Below are 18,134 nucleotides of genomic sequence, written 5' to 3' on the forward strand. Positions count from 1 at the left end.
CTACATTTTTACACTGTACACTTGTAGTTAATATATTTTAAAATCCTGTGGACATTTCTAAGGTGTATTTGGTAGTCTTGCCTTAATGAGAAGTAATCTGACAGAAATGAAACTTTATGTGGTACCTTTCTTATGGTTGCACATCAGGCTGTGTTGATTTCAATGTGGGGTTCTTGCTTTATTTTCAAAGTACTTTTTGACATTTGTTCATATGGCTGAAAAGACCCTGTACTTTGGCTGTTGTTCCCAGTAATTCCACTCCTAAAGCACTACTTTATAAAGGGCTTATACCCATAATCCAGGTCCTTCGCTATTAATATTTATTGTGTCATCTCCTGGAAATACCTAAGGGTAGGAATTAAATGTATTTTGGAAGAGCTTTCTGTATATAAGAGCATTCATCTTTTTGGTTTAAAGTGTATGCAAAGATGAATTTCTTATATAAAGTGGTGAGTAAAATCTCAAACTTCTGCGAATCTTAAAAGTATTAATTGTTTCATAAGATCAGAATAATTGCTATTTTTCAAAGTGGAATTTGCATTGCCACTTTAATAAGGATCTTCTATTCCTTCTTCCTGCTCTGAAGTGAAAAAAATGCATAGCAAGTATCAAACTGGAATCTTCCATGAGTAAACTAATGTCTTATTTATAGCCACTGAGCTAAAATAGCCACAGAGCTAAAATAAGTTTTACTATAATTTAAATGAAATATTTGAATTTAATTTGAGTTTTGTTTCTCAGCTAGCTGTTCTTTTATGCACAAGTAATATATTTGATTTGCAGGGTCATTGATTGAACAGCTGACCACAGAGAAGTATGAGTGCATGGTATGCTGTGAGGTGGTCCGAATAGTAGCCCCAGTGTGGAGCTGTCAGAATTGTTACCATGTATTCCACCTGAATTGCATCAAGAAATGGGCGCGGTCACCAGCTTCACAAGCTGAAGGTTGGTATTTTCTCAACTATATATTTTATATATAGTCTATATTATGTATACATATTGTATCTATAATGGGTATGATATATTTTCAAATGTATATAGTAGCCAAATTCATATGTTACTTATGTAGTGAAAACTATTTAGAAGTATTGGTTAAGTTAACAATGTGACCCACCTCTGAGGCAAGGTAACCAAGTTCATTGTTAAAGGGATCCCTGGGGATGGATTAAAGCAAAACAACACTAAGTAACTGATGCAACAACAAATTTTATTAGAAGTCTTTTGAAACCTTAAGTGGAAAAAGACTTAATGGGTTCGAGAAGGGGTACTGTAGGCATTCTGAAGCATATGATCATCCTAAGAAAGGAAAACAGGAAAGAGAAAAATAGAGGAAAAGAGAGATCTTTCACCACCCATGGCTCCAGTGATATGGTGAGGGATCATGGTCCATGGCCGTGATATGCAGTCCAAGTCCATTGGAGATGGGGGAAAGCATATGTATCAAAAATCGAGGTGTTTATAACCCTGATTCTTCTAGTAAACACTCCAGTACCTCCTCCAAGAAGAATTCTGGGTATGCAGTCTTCTTTCTGGAAGTTTCTGGAAGTCTGGCAGTGTCAAACAGGGGGATTGAGTGTATGTGCCTGGAAAAATTTTCTGAACAAAAGTTCCAAGTTCAGGGTTTTGCAGCTGTATGGTAGTGGCTTGTGGTGGAGAGAAATTGGCATTAAAAACCCCTCTACCATTTGTCTGTAGTATCCGTTCCTTACAGCGGCTTCTCCTTTAGTTCAAAGCTTCTCCTTCAGTTAAACAAACTTAAACAGCTTGTTTAAGGCAAAATTTAGCCATAAGCAGCAAATGGTTCACTACAAGCGGTAAGCTGTAAACAGGTTTTAAATCAATTTTTTCCTACAGTTCTGTGTATGCCTTATATAATCCTCATAACTCAATTCTTTCCAGTATTCTAGCTAAACCTAATTTCCAGATTTGGATGCATGAGATCCTTCAGTGAAATCAGTGCATCAGGATGCAAAACTCTGTGGCCATGTTTTTACACACCAAGAAACATCTCATCTCTTACCTGTGCTTTGCCAAGCAGTCAAGCAGAAGATGCACTTCATGCTTTTACTCAACCACTTTTTAGTTTTTGTTTCTCAGACAATATACTCCTGAAATTCATCCTGTTGTTTGCTCAATTATCCAATTAAAAAAACTACCAAAATTAAATGTAACAGCAATTTTAATTAAGTGGCTTAATATATATAAAATTGAAGACACTCAAAATATTGACAATATAATTTGGTTAAAATAAGGAATAATTTGGTTCTGATAATAGCGCATAAGCAAAAATAACCGTGCGGGGTATGCATGGGGTATGGAGTGCAGGGCTTGACCCCTGTCACCTCATGTACAAGCTTGTCAAGCCCTTTTATGCTGTATATCATTACCATCTTCTCCCGTTTTCGATTCATCACACCTGTATCACCGCTCTCATGATCACTTTTACCACGCCTGCTCCACCATTATTTTAGGGGGTCGCACCACTCTTTGGGGGTCTTCTTTGAGGAAGGCCTCTCCTCTTCCTTGGTGTCCTATAATTCACCTTTTGGGTTACACATATGCCCCAAGCTGGTATAGTATAAGCCAATATTATGTTCTAACATTAAAGCAATAAATCTCATATAATTAACATTTTCCTGGTGTCTAACCAAATTCTCCTCTCTTCCAACTAAATTTAGTAATAGTTATCTCTTGCTTCTTCCTGTTCTGAATATCTGCAGGAGAAGGGAGGGAACCCCTCCTCTCGCTTTCTTTCTTGACATTATGCCTTTAACTGTTTTATTTCCAAATATTAATTACTGTATCAATATTGATTACTGTTTCAATTTTGTCAGCACAAATCATACCTATTTACCACAATCCCTCATGCCATGCAATGAAGGGGAATTCAGAGAAAACGGAAAACTTAAGCCTTTGTCATCAGCTTAAACTGTTTCAGATTCCTTGTATTTTACCACTTTTTGAAACTCTTAAACCAGTATGTTATGCCCTTTGAATCCTTTACTATAAGCTAAGGCTGAGTTGCAGCCACTGCTCAGTTCAATTGAATGGTGTAGACACACTCTGAAGATGATAATCCTGAAGTAGGCTTTATTTTTTTCTGTACCCTGCTTGTTCAGCGTTTGCCATTCTTTGTGTGTCTTTCTGTATCTCTCCGGGCAGACTGAGGAAATACAATGTCACCTAGTTCCAAATTTTTGACAGAAGTTCTTGCAGACTGTAAATCTCCTGCAGAAAGGATTGGTTCCAAATTTCTTTTTGCAGAAGATGCATAGTCAGACTTCTGGGAAGGGTTCTCACTTGGTGAATTTATTTCAAAGGGGCTTGACGTGCTACTTTACTGTCTTGGTTTGAAAAGACATGTGTTTTCTAAGGAAGGCAGGAGCCTCTCTTGAAAATGAAAATGCAAACCCCCTCTCTCTGAGTTATTCTAATTTTGAAATTCAGAGGCTGTCAGGCAAAGATATGGGAGTAGGAATAACGGTTATTAGGACAAATTTTTTTTTAAAAAATCCAGTAATACAAAGCAACATTGACAGAGTCAGAACACGATCTGACACCCTGTTGGTCAGGGTGTTTGTAGCAGTCCAATTAAATGGTGGCTGTAGTCCTCCTGGAGTGACAAATGTGGTTCTGTTGAAACAATGATCCTGTAGAAGGGTGTAGTTTTCCTCTGAAGGTCCAGTGGTGGTATAAATGGCTCTGGTCTTCCTCTGGGAATCCAGTGGGAAAAGGCTGGCTGTGGTGTTCCAAATCTCAGATTACATTCAGGTGGGAATGCTTGTTTTCACCCCCTGAGCAGAGCATCTCGAAATGGGATGATGTAATTTTATCAGTCATGCAGTGAGACTCATGAACAGAAGATGTTTTCCGGAGGGAGGATTGGTTGTGGAAGAACGAAAACAACTGCCCCACTTGGTTTTCAGTGGTGTGAAAATAGTGCCCAGAAGATAACTGCCCCACCTCTAACAGATGGCAATAGAATACACACCCCCAGCAACATCTTGCATTTCCAACCTAAGACGTTTACTTTTGGGCTATTTGCTTTTCATGTGAGAATTTGTGGACTAAATATGTTACTGTATTCTGCATATGAGAGAGCTAGAGCTAATCATTAACTGAAGTTAAAGGTTGTGGCCTCAGTAGAACTGATACATAGTGCAGCGGCTACTGCTGACCTCTTGGTCTCTGACTCGCCCGGCTGCACCTCCAGTAAAGACACCAGTACATATTTCTTGACCTGCAGACTCTGCTACCCCATCTTGTTTAGATTTTGTAATCCGGAGTGTATTTGTTTTACCACAGGTTGTTACAGTATATGTACTACATTTCAGGCTTTGGATAATAAGGAATTCACTAGAAAACTGGCAGTTATTACTGTCTGCTGTAGGAAAAATGGGACATTGTAATCTATCTAACTCCATAATTTGCTGGGTTTTGGAAGGGGAAAAAAATGGGTTTTTTGTTTAGTTTTTTCAAGTGTTTTTGGTGTTTGTTTGTTTTTTTGTTTTTTTTTTGTTTTTTTTTTTTAATTTTGGACACTATTTCCTTTGATTCTGCAAATGTTATAATGAATTCCAGAAAAATCGTACCTAATTCAACAACCAGCGTTTTCACTTGTATGTTTCACTTGCAGCCTGTTTGCTAATAAGATGAGTTTTGAATATTCATTTTATGTTTTTGCAGCAGTGTGTCTTGGTTTGAAAGGTGTCTGCCAAGGAAGGCGGGAACCTCCCTTGGTTGGAGGGATCCTTGGTTGGAGGGTATGACCCTCTTTCATCCGAATTATTATAACTTTGAAATTAAGGGGCTTTCAGGCAAAGGTACGTGGAAAGGAATAACAGTTCATGATACTAGTATGTATAACAAAGCAAACAACAACAGCAGCACAGCAAAAAACCAGAAACCCAGTAACAGTCTTCTCTTGGCTTCAGGCACTTTCCCCTATGCTGTAGTTACAATCACAGCTGGCAGGGGCACTGTTGGCTCCTAGCCCAGCAGGGCAGGTGCAATGATTTCCTCGCAGCTGCAGGAGATGCTGTGGCGCAGATTCCACTGTGTTTCCCTGACATGGTAATGGAGGACAGGCTGGATGGTGAAGTCTGCTGCAGCCGGAACCTCAGAGTGGCAGTTGGGATGGCAGAAGCAAGCACACCCCCTGGGGTGGTAAACAAATGTAACAGAAAACTTAGGCGTTGCTAGACTTGGAGTGCAGGGTTAGAGTGTAGCAAAAAAGCCCGAGGCTGCGGCAGGCGGCAGTGGGGCTGGGCAGTGGCAGCTGGAGTTCTCCATAGCAACTGCCACACAGAGCCGGAGAGACGTACCCTCCAGGAGGGGGGTCAGGGTCCTGAATTTTCACCTGAGGCACCTGAATAGATGGTGAGGGTCCTTTCCAATCAGATCAGGTATTAATAAGTTCCCAGTTCAATGGCTGCTCTTATGAGCAAAGGCTCACCCACAATAAGGAAGACCCAGTGCAGGGCTGGGCACTCTGGTGGCAGTGAATTCTCCCCACAGTAAGCAGCTCAACTGTCCTCCAATACTGAGAGTGAGAGAGAGCTATGGGCTAAACCAAGCTGCTCACCACCTCCCCACAGCCCCCCAGTCAAAATCTTGCAGTATCTCTGCCCTTCCCAAGAGAAAGCTCCTCAGGTAAGAGAGTAGCCAGCTGCACTCTTCTCCCACCTTGGTCATTTCTTTTGTTTCTTTTAGTACCAGTTGTTATTTTCTCTTAGAAACAAATGGAACTAAATCCCACAAGAGAAAGAAAAGGAAGGGGGGAAAAAAAGAGGAAAGATGCTATCCTTCAACTGGTGTTTCAGTGAAAATTGCCCTCCTTATAGGGCCTTGCAGCAGCTCTTAACCTCTGTGATTCATACTAGAAGACTGAAAGCGTATGTGCATAATTTCTCACAATTTTTTGTGATCACAGAATTGGATCAGAGAAATCCTGAATATTTGGATGAAGTAGGTAACATCCCTCATGGGGATCTCATATAGTTTCATCTTCCAGAACAATAGTGACTTGTGTCTGTTACAAGAGAAAAGAAGGTATGGATCCTCTGGGGACAAGGCACAATGCTCAGCAAGGGGAAGCTTTGGTATTAATGAAAGCAAGGCATTACCAGGATGGGAGTCCTGGGACACCAACGCTAATTAAATGTTGGGACACTATGTGACAGAACGTTTATTGGAAGTGAAAATACACACTTTATTAAGAGTACAGCTCTCTTTTATAATTTGTGCTTATTAACACATTATATGTATGTTTTGCTCATTCCAAACTCACTCATGTAATGCCAGTGTTATTGTCTGAATTTTGAGATCCAGAGCAGGCCGTCAGACTGGCATCAATGTAAAAGTAGGTGCAGTTGAAAAGGAAAGGGAAGTATTCTAGATTACCATGTCAGTGTGATAAAATGTTCTTACGGCTCTATATACTTGGATGGGAAGAAGCACTAAGAAGTGAACTGTCTTAGGTCTACATTTCTAGGTTCCAGAAACCAGTTCTGGAACTAGGTTACTGTAACAAAGTCTTCTCACACTCTACAGTATCTCCCTTCTCTGGCTATATTCAAGATGTCTTCCATCAGAAATTTTTTTGCCTTCTTCTTGACAGTCACCTGAAAAATGACAGCTGTTTTGGCCAGGGCGAGTGAAAGAATCTCCTGATTATCTGTGGGTGAAATAAAGAAGGCAGGAGATCTTTCTCCTTTTTAATGCCTGTATTAAAAAGATTCAGCTCAGGCTGGGGAGAAACGACAGGTCGCCTGCGCCGCTGCTGCTCCCAGTAGTGGCATGGAGGAGGAGGATGATGTCCGCTGGTCTGCAGGCAGAGCTGGGTCTTCTGTCCTCCAGGGAGTAGTGGGAATTCTGCTTCTTTGGTCTAACATTCCAGGTCCTCTTTCTAGTTAGCACCTTTTCAGGTTAGGGTGAGAAGTAAAAAGGATCTTAGCAAATACTGGATTAAGTTCCTCACCTTTAGACATTACTTAGGTCTCTTAATTCCATGTTGGCTTGTTGTTTTTAGGGTTTTTTTCCTGGAAAATTGCAAAATCTGGTGAAATGCATTCTCATCTGCATACTAGCTCTGATGTCACCCCTCCCCTGCTACCTGCAGGGTCCAGTGTCACTCCCTGCCCACGCAGCAGGGGGGACAATGACACTGATCACCAACCATTAACAGGCAATTGAAGAAAAACTCTCAACAGTATGTGACTGCAGCATGAAGCTAAACTTCAACTCAACAGCAACTGGTCTGACTTGTTTTAACTCTGCAACCTTAAAAAAAAATGGATAACTTTTTACTCATAACATGGGGAGTCAAAGCATTGCTATCTTCTTGGTCTGCTTGCTCTGTGGTGTGTTAAGGAACCTTCCTAGTCCTGCCATTCACAAGACCCTCTAGCAGTTATACTCTCAACAGCTGTGAAGGGAGGCCAAAGCCCCTTCACAGTGGACAGCTGGAGGGGGCCAGTGGGTGCTTCACTTGACTCCCTGCTGTAGTATATGATTTGGAATAATTTGCGCATATGTGAAATATACATGAAATAAATTATGCTTGTAAGAAAAATTCTTTTAAACCCACAAGCCGGAGCCGGGGAGAGATAGCTTCACAAATTGCGAAACCACAGATGGCAATGGAGAGAAAGATCTAATTAACAAACAAAAAGACGTGGCTCTGTGTGGAGATGGGCCCTTTCCTGAGACAGTCTAGGAAACATCCAAGCGATGAATACTCGATAAGCATCTATGATTGAGATAGCCAGATAACAGGTTCCTGTAACTCGAAGATCTGCATTCATCGCTTCCCAGAAACGGTTTTGTCCAGCCCACCACAGAGAAAGGAGACTACATGAATATGTGAAGCCACGAAAAGAATAAGAGAAACTCTGCCCCAGGTGGAAAAAACAGTATAAAAACTACCCGGACAAAGACAGCCTTTGTGAACAGAGGGGATCCGAAGCGGTAGAGTTCCGGCTCAACACTGTCTCTTTGATTGTGGCTATCAGAGTCCGAATCTTGGTCACGAAAGAAAACCTATTTTATTAATTCGGCTTTATCATTTATTACCTATAACACTACTGTGTGGAAAATCACTCTGTGAAAAGCCAGTGTCCATAAAGGAGACAGAGGAGTCCTGCAACTTTATTCAAATGAAGAGAGAGAGTCTACTAGGCCATACCCCTATGGGGTCCCTTTGTCTCTTTTCAAAATTTATCATATTCATGTTGGTTCTTTTCTTTACTCGAAGCTGCACAAAACCCCGTCAGGGAAGGGATTGATGTTCCTTCTCTGATTCCTGGACTCCTGTATTCATATGGCAGGTGCTGATGGCCCTGGTTATCTGCGATATGTATCTTCATGGGCCATCATCACCGGGTGTCCTCGGGTACATGCCACCTTGAATGACCATCTCCTGTGCAGCAGAGTTTCCTTCGTATGTTAATGCCGCTTTCCCCCTTGTCAGCCAGCTGTGGTCTCCTCATCCTAGGATTACACCTTGGTCCCCCCTTTAATACCATAGTTAATACATATATCTATATTTCACAGGCACGAATTTCTATCATATCCCTAACATTAGAGATATCCTGGTCAGGAGGAGAAGCTCTGCTGGGCATCACTTTGCCATCAAGTGGAAAGATTCTTTCCTGTAAGGCAACAAGCATTTTACTAACATTTCTTGAAGGAATGTGACCTTAAGGTATTGCATAGCTAAGGTCAATCTGACAAAAAATACCTGCACTGTACACAAGATCTGTTTATTAAGGGGGAATTGTTGTCGCTTGCCCCTTTCTTTCTTCTGCTTCTTTTAAAAACTGATGTTTAAGTGGTGTTTAACTTGTGCCCTTATATTGATAGAGCAAGCATTTAAGTAATTTTGTCCCTTCTTTGTAGGGAAGATAGTTTCACTGGTATCTTCATTTTGACTGTAAGGATTGGAGAAATATGAGTTATTACAGCTGTCTCTTTCTGTTCTGCCCTTGGGCTCCACTTCCAAGTGTACCAGATCCGTACCAGTCCAGTGCTGGCCTCTAACATAGCACTTCTAAACTTCTGAGTTTCAGTGATCGGAATAGAAGTTAATAAAAATGTTGGTAAATAATTTCAAGTAAGGAGTTTTTTTTTATCCCAGAAGGAAGGAGAGGATAGCAATTACTAAAACAATCTCTAGTAGAAGGGAATGAGGTGTCTTGATTCTGCTTAGACAACTGTCCTTGTGATGTCTTTGGTTGGAGTTCTGCCTAATTCACCTCTGTTCATGAGAAGATTCATGAAAGTGGAATGTTCGTTCTGTAGGATCATCCTCATTCTCACTTTTCTTAGTAATCAGGATTTTAAAGGAATACTTACAGGACCACTTCTTACAAATGTGTATGCCAGGAGCCGTCCTGCTGTCATTCTATACTGCTCTAATTGCACCTGAATCCTGGAACAAAACTTATTACTCCTGATTTTGGAGGAAGGCAACTATGCATGTCCCTTATGGGTGAACATACATTAATGTGCTTTGATGAAAGATAATCAATGACAATGAAGAAGGAAATATATCTTGCCAAGGCTATTTTAAATAGGTTCCTATTTTTTGGGGACCTTCACTATACTCTGGAGAAACTGTTGCTTGTAGAGGACTAGGTATCCAGCTTCAGGAGAGTTGTTGATAGGAGAGGTCTTCTGCTAGCCTCCTGAAGCTTTCAGAGTAGACTTATCTTCACAGCTTTTGAAAACATGACATGGAATAAGAATGAAAGAAATTGTTAATGCTGGAATTAAATATGATGTACTATACTGTAATTAAATATGATGTACTATACTGTAATCTCATAGGCAATACTGTAGTATTTAGTGTGCTGGCTTTAGGAGGAGCCACATAAGGTGCTTACAGTTTTCTCAGTAAATATGCCATTTAGTTGTCAGCTGCCTGTTTTTCCCTTCCTCCTTACACTTCTCTCTGAGTCGCTTCTTCTGAGTTCCTTTAGTTTCTAGCTGTCAAAAGAAAAAAAGTCTTGGTCAGGAAATGCAGATTGGTCTTTGAAATAAATGGGCAGGAGATCTTTCTCCTTTTTTAATGCCTTTATTAAGAAGAATCAGCTCAGGTGGGGAGAAATCGACGGGTTGCGCCCACACCGCCGCTGCTCCCAGGCGTGGCACGGAGGAGGAGGGTGATGCAGCTTTGTCCGCTGGTCTGCAGGCAGAGCTGGGGATTCTGTCCTCACAGGAGAGTCATAGATTCCTGCTTGTTTGTTTAACACTCCGGGGTGTCTCTTTAATCAGTATCTTTTCAGGTTAGGGTGAGAAGCAAAAGGGTCCAAGCAGGTACGGGACTACGCTCCCATCCTTAGACGTCACTTAAGTCACTTGTTGGCTCGTGATTTTAGGGGTTTTTCTTGTAAAAACTGTAAAACTGTAAAAATTCAGGGCGCAATGCATTTCTCATCTGCGTACTGGCTCTGATGTCACTGCCCATTCTCTTTACCTTGGAGGGTCTGTCCTGGTGTCTTCTTGGCAAGTGGCCAGCATCAGGGAAACAATAGTTAATCACCGGCCATTAACAGGTAATTAAGGAGCCCCTCTCCGTCAGCGAAACCAAAGAGGTCTGACTTGTTTTTTTTAACTCTGAAACTCAAAAAAAATACAACTTTCTATTCATAACAGTCTTGACCATGAGAGTATATGCCTTGTGCCACTGTTGTAGAGCTGCTCAGCCTATAATCGTACAGATCTCTGCAGCAATCTTGGTGGCACAGTAATATGAGCCAGGATAAAGAGGGCTGTGAATAGGCATGAAGTATTGGAAAGAACAGACATGCATTAGGTTTGCATTTCTGGACTGTCAAGGCAGTCTGTAATTTGAATAATTTCAATTTGTGAAAATAATTTCCGTTGTACATTATGATGGGGAACATAAGTTGTTCAACCCAGCTGAAGGTGAACCAGGGTGTGCCTCTAGTTGCACTGCAGTTGTCTTGTCATAGGCAGAATTTCCTATTTGCAGTCTCTTCTGCTTTCATAACATTAAATTATCATGAATTGTGGTCAGATTTCTTAATAGTGAAGAATAGTTCTAAAATCACAGGTTTATTAATTTACCAGCACTGAATTGATTCAATTAAGAGAGACTGAACATGTTAATCAGTTTTTTTCTTTTTAATATCTATATATAGATATAAAAACATATCTCTCTTGTCTGTGACCTCTTTTGTGTTCAGTAGCGCTCTCACACGCATATTCTTAATGGCACAATACGTATGAATTGGGGAAAATTAATGTTGCTTTTCTTCCACTTTACTGTTTTTCCTGTATTGCTAAAGCACCCTCCTGAAACACAGAAACAAGATAACTACTATTTATTAAAATAACAACTTGAAGAATAATGTAAATGAATAAATTAGATTATTCCGGTTTATATAACACTGATTTTTTCTGAATGTGAGGCAACACTAAATTTTTCTTCTACAAAACACATAAACTCATGAGAGGATACTGAAAAGGAAAGTACAGGTAGTGATTTGTGTGATGGAATTATGTATTCCTTACCAATTTCCCTCTCTTAACACTTTTTTTCTTTCACAGCTTTAGATATGGTGAAGTCTGTCTGTATTCTAGCTGCATGTCTTATAACAGAGCATATGATAATAGAAAAATTGGGAGTTTAAAATCTGGCTTTGCTTCAATAAAAGGTTGTAGCCTGTTGAAATAAAATACCATGGCTCTGTTGATGTTGATACTGTATAAAATGTACTCTTATGAGTGTGTTTTCTCACCGCTTCTATGTAAGTGTAAAAATTAATTTATTTGCAACTGTGTTAAAAAACAAAGTAGAAGAACTTATTCTAGGCTTGCAGATTAGGTCTTTTATTTATTTCAAGTCCTTTTTGTCTTTTTATTACCTACAGATGGCAATAGCGGTTGGAGATGTCCAGCTTGTCAGAATGCATCTGTGCAAGTTCCTAAAACTTACACTTGTTTCTGTGGTGAGTTTCTCATTTGCTTTTGCAAAGAAAAACAGTTTTGTCATTTTGATTCCTTTTTCTTAATACGAATTTCAGTGTTGTTTGCTTACATGCCTGAAAATCAATTTTTTAAAAAAATTATTGACACTGGAAGGTGGCTGCACAGAGAATCATACATGTGCTGCTTGAAAAATGAAAATAAAATAATAAGTCCCAAGTGGTAAATATTTTCACATCATTATGTAGAAATAGTGATTTTTATGGAATAATGATAGATTTTGGCTGGTATCTTGTGAGCTTTCCTTCCATAGAAGGAATGGAATAACCTGCATGTTTACGTCTTTGTGGCAAGACCAAAATAATACACAACTCAAGGATACAACTACCTAAACCTTTAAATTGATTTAGCAGTTTTGTGATTTATGTTGTTCAGAGACACATGGAGCTTAAATAGGGAAAAAATATTCAGGCTTTTCAGACCTCTGTGTAGATATGTGTTTAATAAAAAAGGTAAATGGCATGAGTACAGCACTCACCAAGCCATAAACATAAAACAAAAAGGAGAAATTATGTTATTAATTGCATAGATATGAATAAGTTTTGTTTGGAATCTATACTTCTGTGATCTGTATTGTTTTCACATAGCTTTCTTTTCCTTAAATCAGAGTCACTGGAAACTTTCACCTCACTTTCTAGAAAACAGAATGTTCTGAATTTGAGACAGAAACTGTGTCAGTAAACTTGTCTAAAGAAGCAAGATTTGCTAAAAGAGAGTTTTATCTTTTTATCTAAATATGTTAGTGAATCAGTTAGAAACAGTGCGATGCAGTTAATGCAGAGTTTTTGTACAACGTGTGACATTTTAATATAAGGATAATAATTTTAATATAAGGATAATAATTCAGTTATTAGAGATAATAATACAGTCAGAATGAACTATGAATGAAAATTAGATCAAATGAAAATTAGACTTTTTAAAAAGACAGGACATCTGTCTGTTAAATAGGGAAGAAATTCTCCTTATCCGAAAGAGGTTTCACGGTTTAGGAGATCTACAGTAAGAACTTTATAGTCTTCAGAATTATTACTCGCAGAGCACCATGCAGTAACATAAGAGTTCAATCTTCTGCAGATAATTTTACATTAATAATATATAATTTGGACATGATCAGTCACTTATGCACAGCTATCTTGTATTTGATGAAAAGTACTAACTGTGTGCTGAGTGTGGTTAAGTGTGATTTTTTTTCCAGGCTTTCACCCATGAGGAAATTCCTGTCTTATTTTTCTTCTGAAGCTTCAGATCTTTGGGACTTCCCTGGGTATTCAATTAGTTTAATTGAAACTCAGGTGAATAAATGCTATCTGTAGTGTTTGTTCATATTTTTCTAACTTAATAGTGTGGAATATACAGAGGTATATTGAAAAAATTAAAATTATGTGACTGTGTTGCCAAAATACATTTTCTTGTTGGTTTTGATTGTCACAACTCAAATTTGCAACATTGGCTCAATTGCTTCACTGTTAATTTAATTCCTCTCTTGCAGAAAGCCAAGAGAGGGTTAATGATGGCAATTAACCTTAACCCTGTTGACCGTGCAGTTAGAGCTATGAGATTTCGTGATAATATCTCAGATAAATGAAAATATGGTTTAGTGCTTATCTGAAATATAGAATACTTGAAGCTAACATTCATTGACCTTTAATATTTTTATTAATATAGAATCTGCTTCTTTTTATAGAAGTGACTTTCATAATTCACCCACTTATTTAATTCCCTGTTCCCTATCACCATGTCAGGTAGACCTTACTTTCTGGGATTGGTATCTTTTTACTTTGTTCCTTTTTTTTTCCTTCCTTGCTGCATTGAGACAGCAAGGGAGTTTCACCCTTCAGTTTTCTTAGCTACTGTGCAGCCTGACCAACTGCAGGGAGCTTTTAGTTTTCATGTATTTTATCAGTTTAATTTATTGTATCAGTTACCTGCATGTTGGCTGATTGAGAGTACAGAAGGAAAGAATATTCTGGAGCTTGCTATTCCAATGGCACATTCTTTTAAAAAAGCTGAATATGTATCAGTACAGAATAACATAAACATTTGTGTAATTTTTTTGTCAAAGAAGACTACTTGCCAGTATTTAAAGTACCATTTTTTCTCTTCAGTAGGATGTTTTTCACAAATGCAGTCCGCTATTCAAAACAATAAATATCTTTTTGTCTTTGACATGGTTTAGGTAAGGTGCATAATCCTGAATGGAATAGAAATGAAATTCCACATAGCTGTGGGGAACTTTGTGGAAAGAAGAGGCAGTGTTTGGACTGTCCACATCTTTGCAACATGTAAGTAAATGTTTATCATATAAACACTGAAATTATTTAGAGAAAATTTCTGAAGACTATATTTGATTATTTTTTGATTCCAGGATATGCTTAGAGATTTAGAACCTATAGAGGTTTATAGTTCAGCTGAAGCCTGAAAGAAATGAAAAGCCTGAAGTGTTTTTGTGTTGGTATGTCTAAAGTGAGTTCATGAGAGCATGAACAGGATGTCTACAATAGTTGTAGCAACATTTCTATCATATTTTAGGAACTGAACCAGCTGTCTGACTTGGTTTCAAGAATTTTCATTGAAATAAAGAAATAATATGTCTGAAAGTAACTTTGAACTTGTCCAGTGGTCCACCAGATTTTTCAGGTGCTGTTATTCACGTGCAAGTGTGTGAATACCTTAATTTGGAATCAGTGCTACTTGTTTAAACTGAAAGACCACTTCTTTCTTTTGTTTCTGTTTTTTTGGGTTTTTTTTGGTTTTTTGTTTTTTTTTGTTTTTTTTTTTTTGGTTTTTTTTGGTTTTTTTTTTTTTTTTTTGTTTTTTTTATCTTGCAAACTGTTGAGGATAAAAGGGTATTTGTATTTTTTTATTTGTTGAGACCATCAGATAGTTTAACCAGAATCCCTCATGGAAATTTTAATCAGTATATGTAACTCAGATTGGTTCTGCTAACATTTTATTAGTATAATTCAGTGAAGAGAGGCAAAGGAGCTGTCGGAATGGGAGGAAAATTTAGGGAGTGAGACAAAAGCTTTTTGTATAACTGACAGTGTGTTGAACCACTGAGAAGCTGGACACGCCTGTCTGTGAAAGACACATGTTAAAGACTAAAAAGACCCGATAACTTTTTCTTTCCGTTCTGGCCAGGAGCGAGGTAACACGGCTGGGCGGCACCTGCCATGGGGTTGGGCCGGCCAGCCCGGCCGCGGTGTTGGAACCCTCTTCCCCGGGCCGTCTGCCAGCCCTCAACATCGGCTGTTGGGCAGGGAGAGGGGGTGCCGCGGGGCTGGATGGTGCCGGCCTTGCTAACATCTGACTGCCTACTACACCCTCCCCCCACCAGCCCAGGAGCCCAGCCGATCCCCGGGAGCAGCCCTGGGCTAGTGCCGGGATTTTACTCCCGTGGAAGCTGCCCTCAGCCATCGGGCAGGGGGAAGGAGAAGCCACCCCCCACACCTGGTGTGCTGTTGCTGCTGGGTTCTAGACTGACTGATTAGATTCGATCTGAACCACTTCCCAAATTACAACTCCTGCTACTGTAGTGCCCAGTCTGACCCCAACCGGGCTCCCGGTGGGATGTTACCCTTTCATAGCTTTAATCCTCCCTTGAGTGAGAGAAAGGAACAAGATGCAAGCATGTAAAAGAGCAACATGAAAACATCATGGTCAATGAGAAAGATTTAAGTCTCAGATGGGAGGGAGGGGAAGATGCCTTGATCTTAGTGCTCAAATCCTCTTGTAAGCTATGGAAAAAAACCTCTTTTTCCTTATAACACAGGAAACTATGGGGAGATGAAAGTGTTCAAATTATAGATACCAAGTAAAGACCTCCGTGCCAAAATAAACAGATGTTAAAGTAGCTGTAATCCCATGAGAAGTTTTAGCAGAGAGAGGGTAGTCCTGTGCCCCCAGGAGAAGAAAGAAGATCTCTGTTCCCAGGGATGAAGATGATTTTAGAGATAAATAATGAGAATTTTTACCTTTGAACAATTCATCTTTAAAACGGGAAGGACTTCACGATAACAGGGTTCCCTGGTCGGCTCTTATTCATGACAAAATTGAGAGCCATGAGAGAGCTGTTTTTTTCCTCTTGTGAAGAAGTCTCCATAACCTTAACAGGAGGAACTTCTCTCCCTAAGTGAACTAAAGAAAGACTATTTTTGAGGTGAAAAACTAACTAGAGATTTTAGGTTTTGTTTCTTTACTTTATCAGTGGGAAAGAAAAGGTTGTGGGGGAAGAAGAAGTGTTCTGAAGGGTTTGTTCTGATTCTTACCAGTTTTTTTTCTTTTAGTTACTTTTAATAAATTTTTCTTTATACCCTTTTAAAAGGTTTTGAACCTACTTTACCTTTCTCCTAATCCTATCTCACAGCAGGAAATGAGTGCACTGGTAATTAGCCAGTACTGAAGCCCACCACACTCAACAACAATTGGTTGGGAAATTTTAAAATTGGCAAATCTTAAATTAACAAATCCAGACCACTACAGGAGGGCATCTCTGTTTTCATTTTTGGATTTTTTACATTAGATTTTTTTTTTAGTAGTGTAGTTGCATTGATAAAATTAACACCATTAACACACTGATTTTTTTTTTCAGTGTATAAATATGCTTGCTTGTCAGAAACATAAATTATATGTTGTTCCTATTCTATCTAGCTTCAATTTCCATGGAAGTTGGTCCTTAACATCTGTTCATATTTCTGGTTTTGGAAATTTTTGATAGAAGCAGTTTTCTGCTCTTGGTCAGAAACTTCACCCATTCCAACAAACAGATTGTCGCCTGACAATTTTGCCAAGATTTGCTAAAGCTCAGAACTTTACTCTGAACTTTGTATTTAATGTGTTCTGCTTCAAATATATTTCAGCATTTTATTGAATGTCAGAATAATTCTTTAATACTTGTTTCCCATACATGAAAATGTTCATTAGATTTCTTTTTGATATTAGATTTAATTTATATTTATGCATTATGTATTTATGCATGCAGATTTATGTTTTATTTCATTTAAGTGTCATGGTTGTTTTCTTAATTTACTTTCAACTTTCACACTACTCTTGAGGAAGCTGATACCCTGAACAGAACACTGATTCTCTTGGAGACCAGCTACAGGCCTGCATCTCAGGAGAGGCATATGTTCATGGACATATCTTTTGCCCAGTCAGAAATAAGCAGACTTCTTAACCACTTTGAGAACTCTCTGACTGCCATTTGTTGGCTGACAAACTTTCCTGTAGGGCTTGGAAGCAGGTGTTCTTATCTTCTTTCCTGTCCTAGTCTACAGTAGAGGTTCAGTCTTTGGCATTCTCTTCTGGAAAGTCTTCTGAAGAGTAGTGACAATACTGTGACTTTGGGGTGCTACAAATTCTTAGTCTCTAAATGTCTGATCTGCATAAAAGCTGTGAAAATTGAGTCCCAATTTGTGACCAGTTGTAGAATATTTTAAAATGTTATAATTCAACTTTATGTTTCACATGAATAAAACCGTGATGAGATTATCCAGTCCTGGAGGTAAGGCAACAGTAGGCATACAGATCAAGATAATGGATGTTCTTGATGCTCTCTAACTTATGATGGTGAACTGGAGAGGAATGCACTTTCAACATCAGTGTTACCTAGCTTTGGATGTTCGTCACATTTTGGACACTTCTTTCTCACATATGGGAATCTTTAGTGTGTGTGAGGACACAGGCCACCATCATCTGCTGTGTTAAAAAGCAAGTAGGAACTTTGTTCCCTCTTGTTCTATCAGTGTTGGAGTTAGAGTTGCAGGGCTCTAGTATTTGAATGCAGATGATTAATCTGGATTATTATGTATGTCTGGGCAGAGATTTTCCTGGAGAGAGTGCTCTATTTCATGATTCTTTCTTAAGTTTAGATGATCTCAGAACTTCTTCTTGCAAGCATTTATTTCTTTGGATTGTGGATTTGCTGTGTGCCATTTTCCCATAGGTGATAAGGTTTGAACCAGAACTGTCATTCTGTTTGCAGATATCCTAAAAGCTATTTTGTTTTTCCTTTTCAACACCACACCCCATTCTGGTGAAAATAAGTAAAGGTGATTTACACTGCCAATTGACAGGGACAATTTAAAGGACACAGACACCAATGGAAAGAATAGTCTTCTTAT

General features: G+C 39.0%; 1 protein-coding gene across 9 annotated transcripts in view; it reads left to right on the forward strand.

The window, feature by feature from the left end:
• Nucleotides 1-18,134, forward strand: part of NFX1 (nuclear transcription factor, X-box binding 1) — an 80,365-nt gene that overhangs the window by 13,214 nt on the left and 49,017 nt on the right. For all 9 annotated transcript variants that reach the window (XR_005627411.1, XM_039708597.1, XM_039708604.1 and 6 more), the window contains 3 exons: nucleotides 784-945; nucleotides 11,898-11,975; nucleotides 14,189-14,294. Coding sequence is in view for 8 of the 9 variants with exons in the window: in XM_039708597.1 (XP_039564531.1) it covers nucleotides 784-945; nucleotides 11,898-11,975; nucleotides 14,189-14,294 (346 nt within the window). In the remaining variant the exon portion in view is untranslated. The remainder of the gene's footprint in view (nucleotides 1-783; nucleotides 946-11,897; nucleotides 11,976-14,188; nucleotides 14,295-18,134) is intronic.

The sequence above is a fragment of the Passer montanus genome, unplaced genomic scaffold (genome assembly GCF_014805655.1).
Source record: "Passer montanus isolate IOZ18808 unplaced genomic scaffold, ASM1480565v1 scaffold208, whole genome shotgun sequence".
NCBI classification, from domain to species: Eukaryota; Metazoa; Chordata; class Aves; order Passeriformes; family Passeridae; genus Passer; species Passer montanus.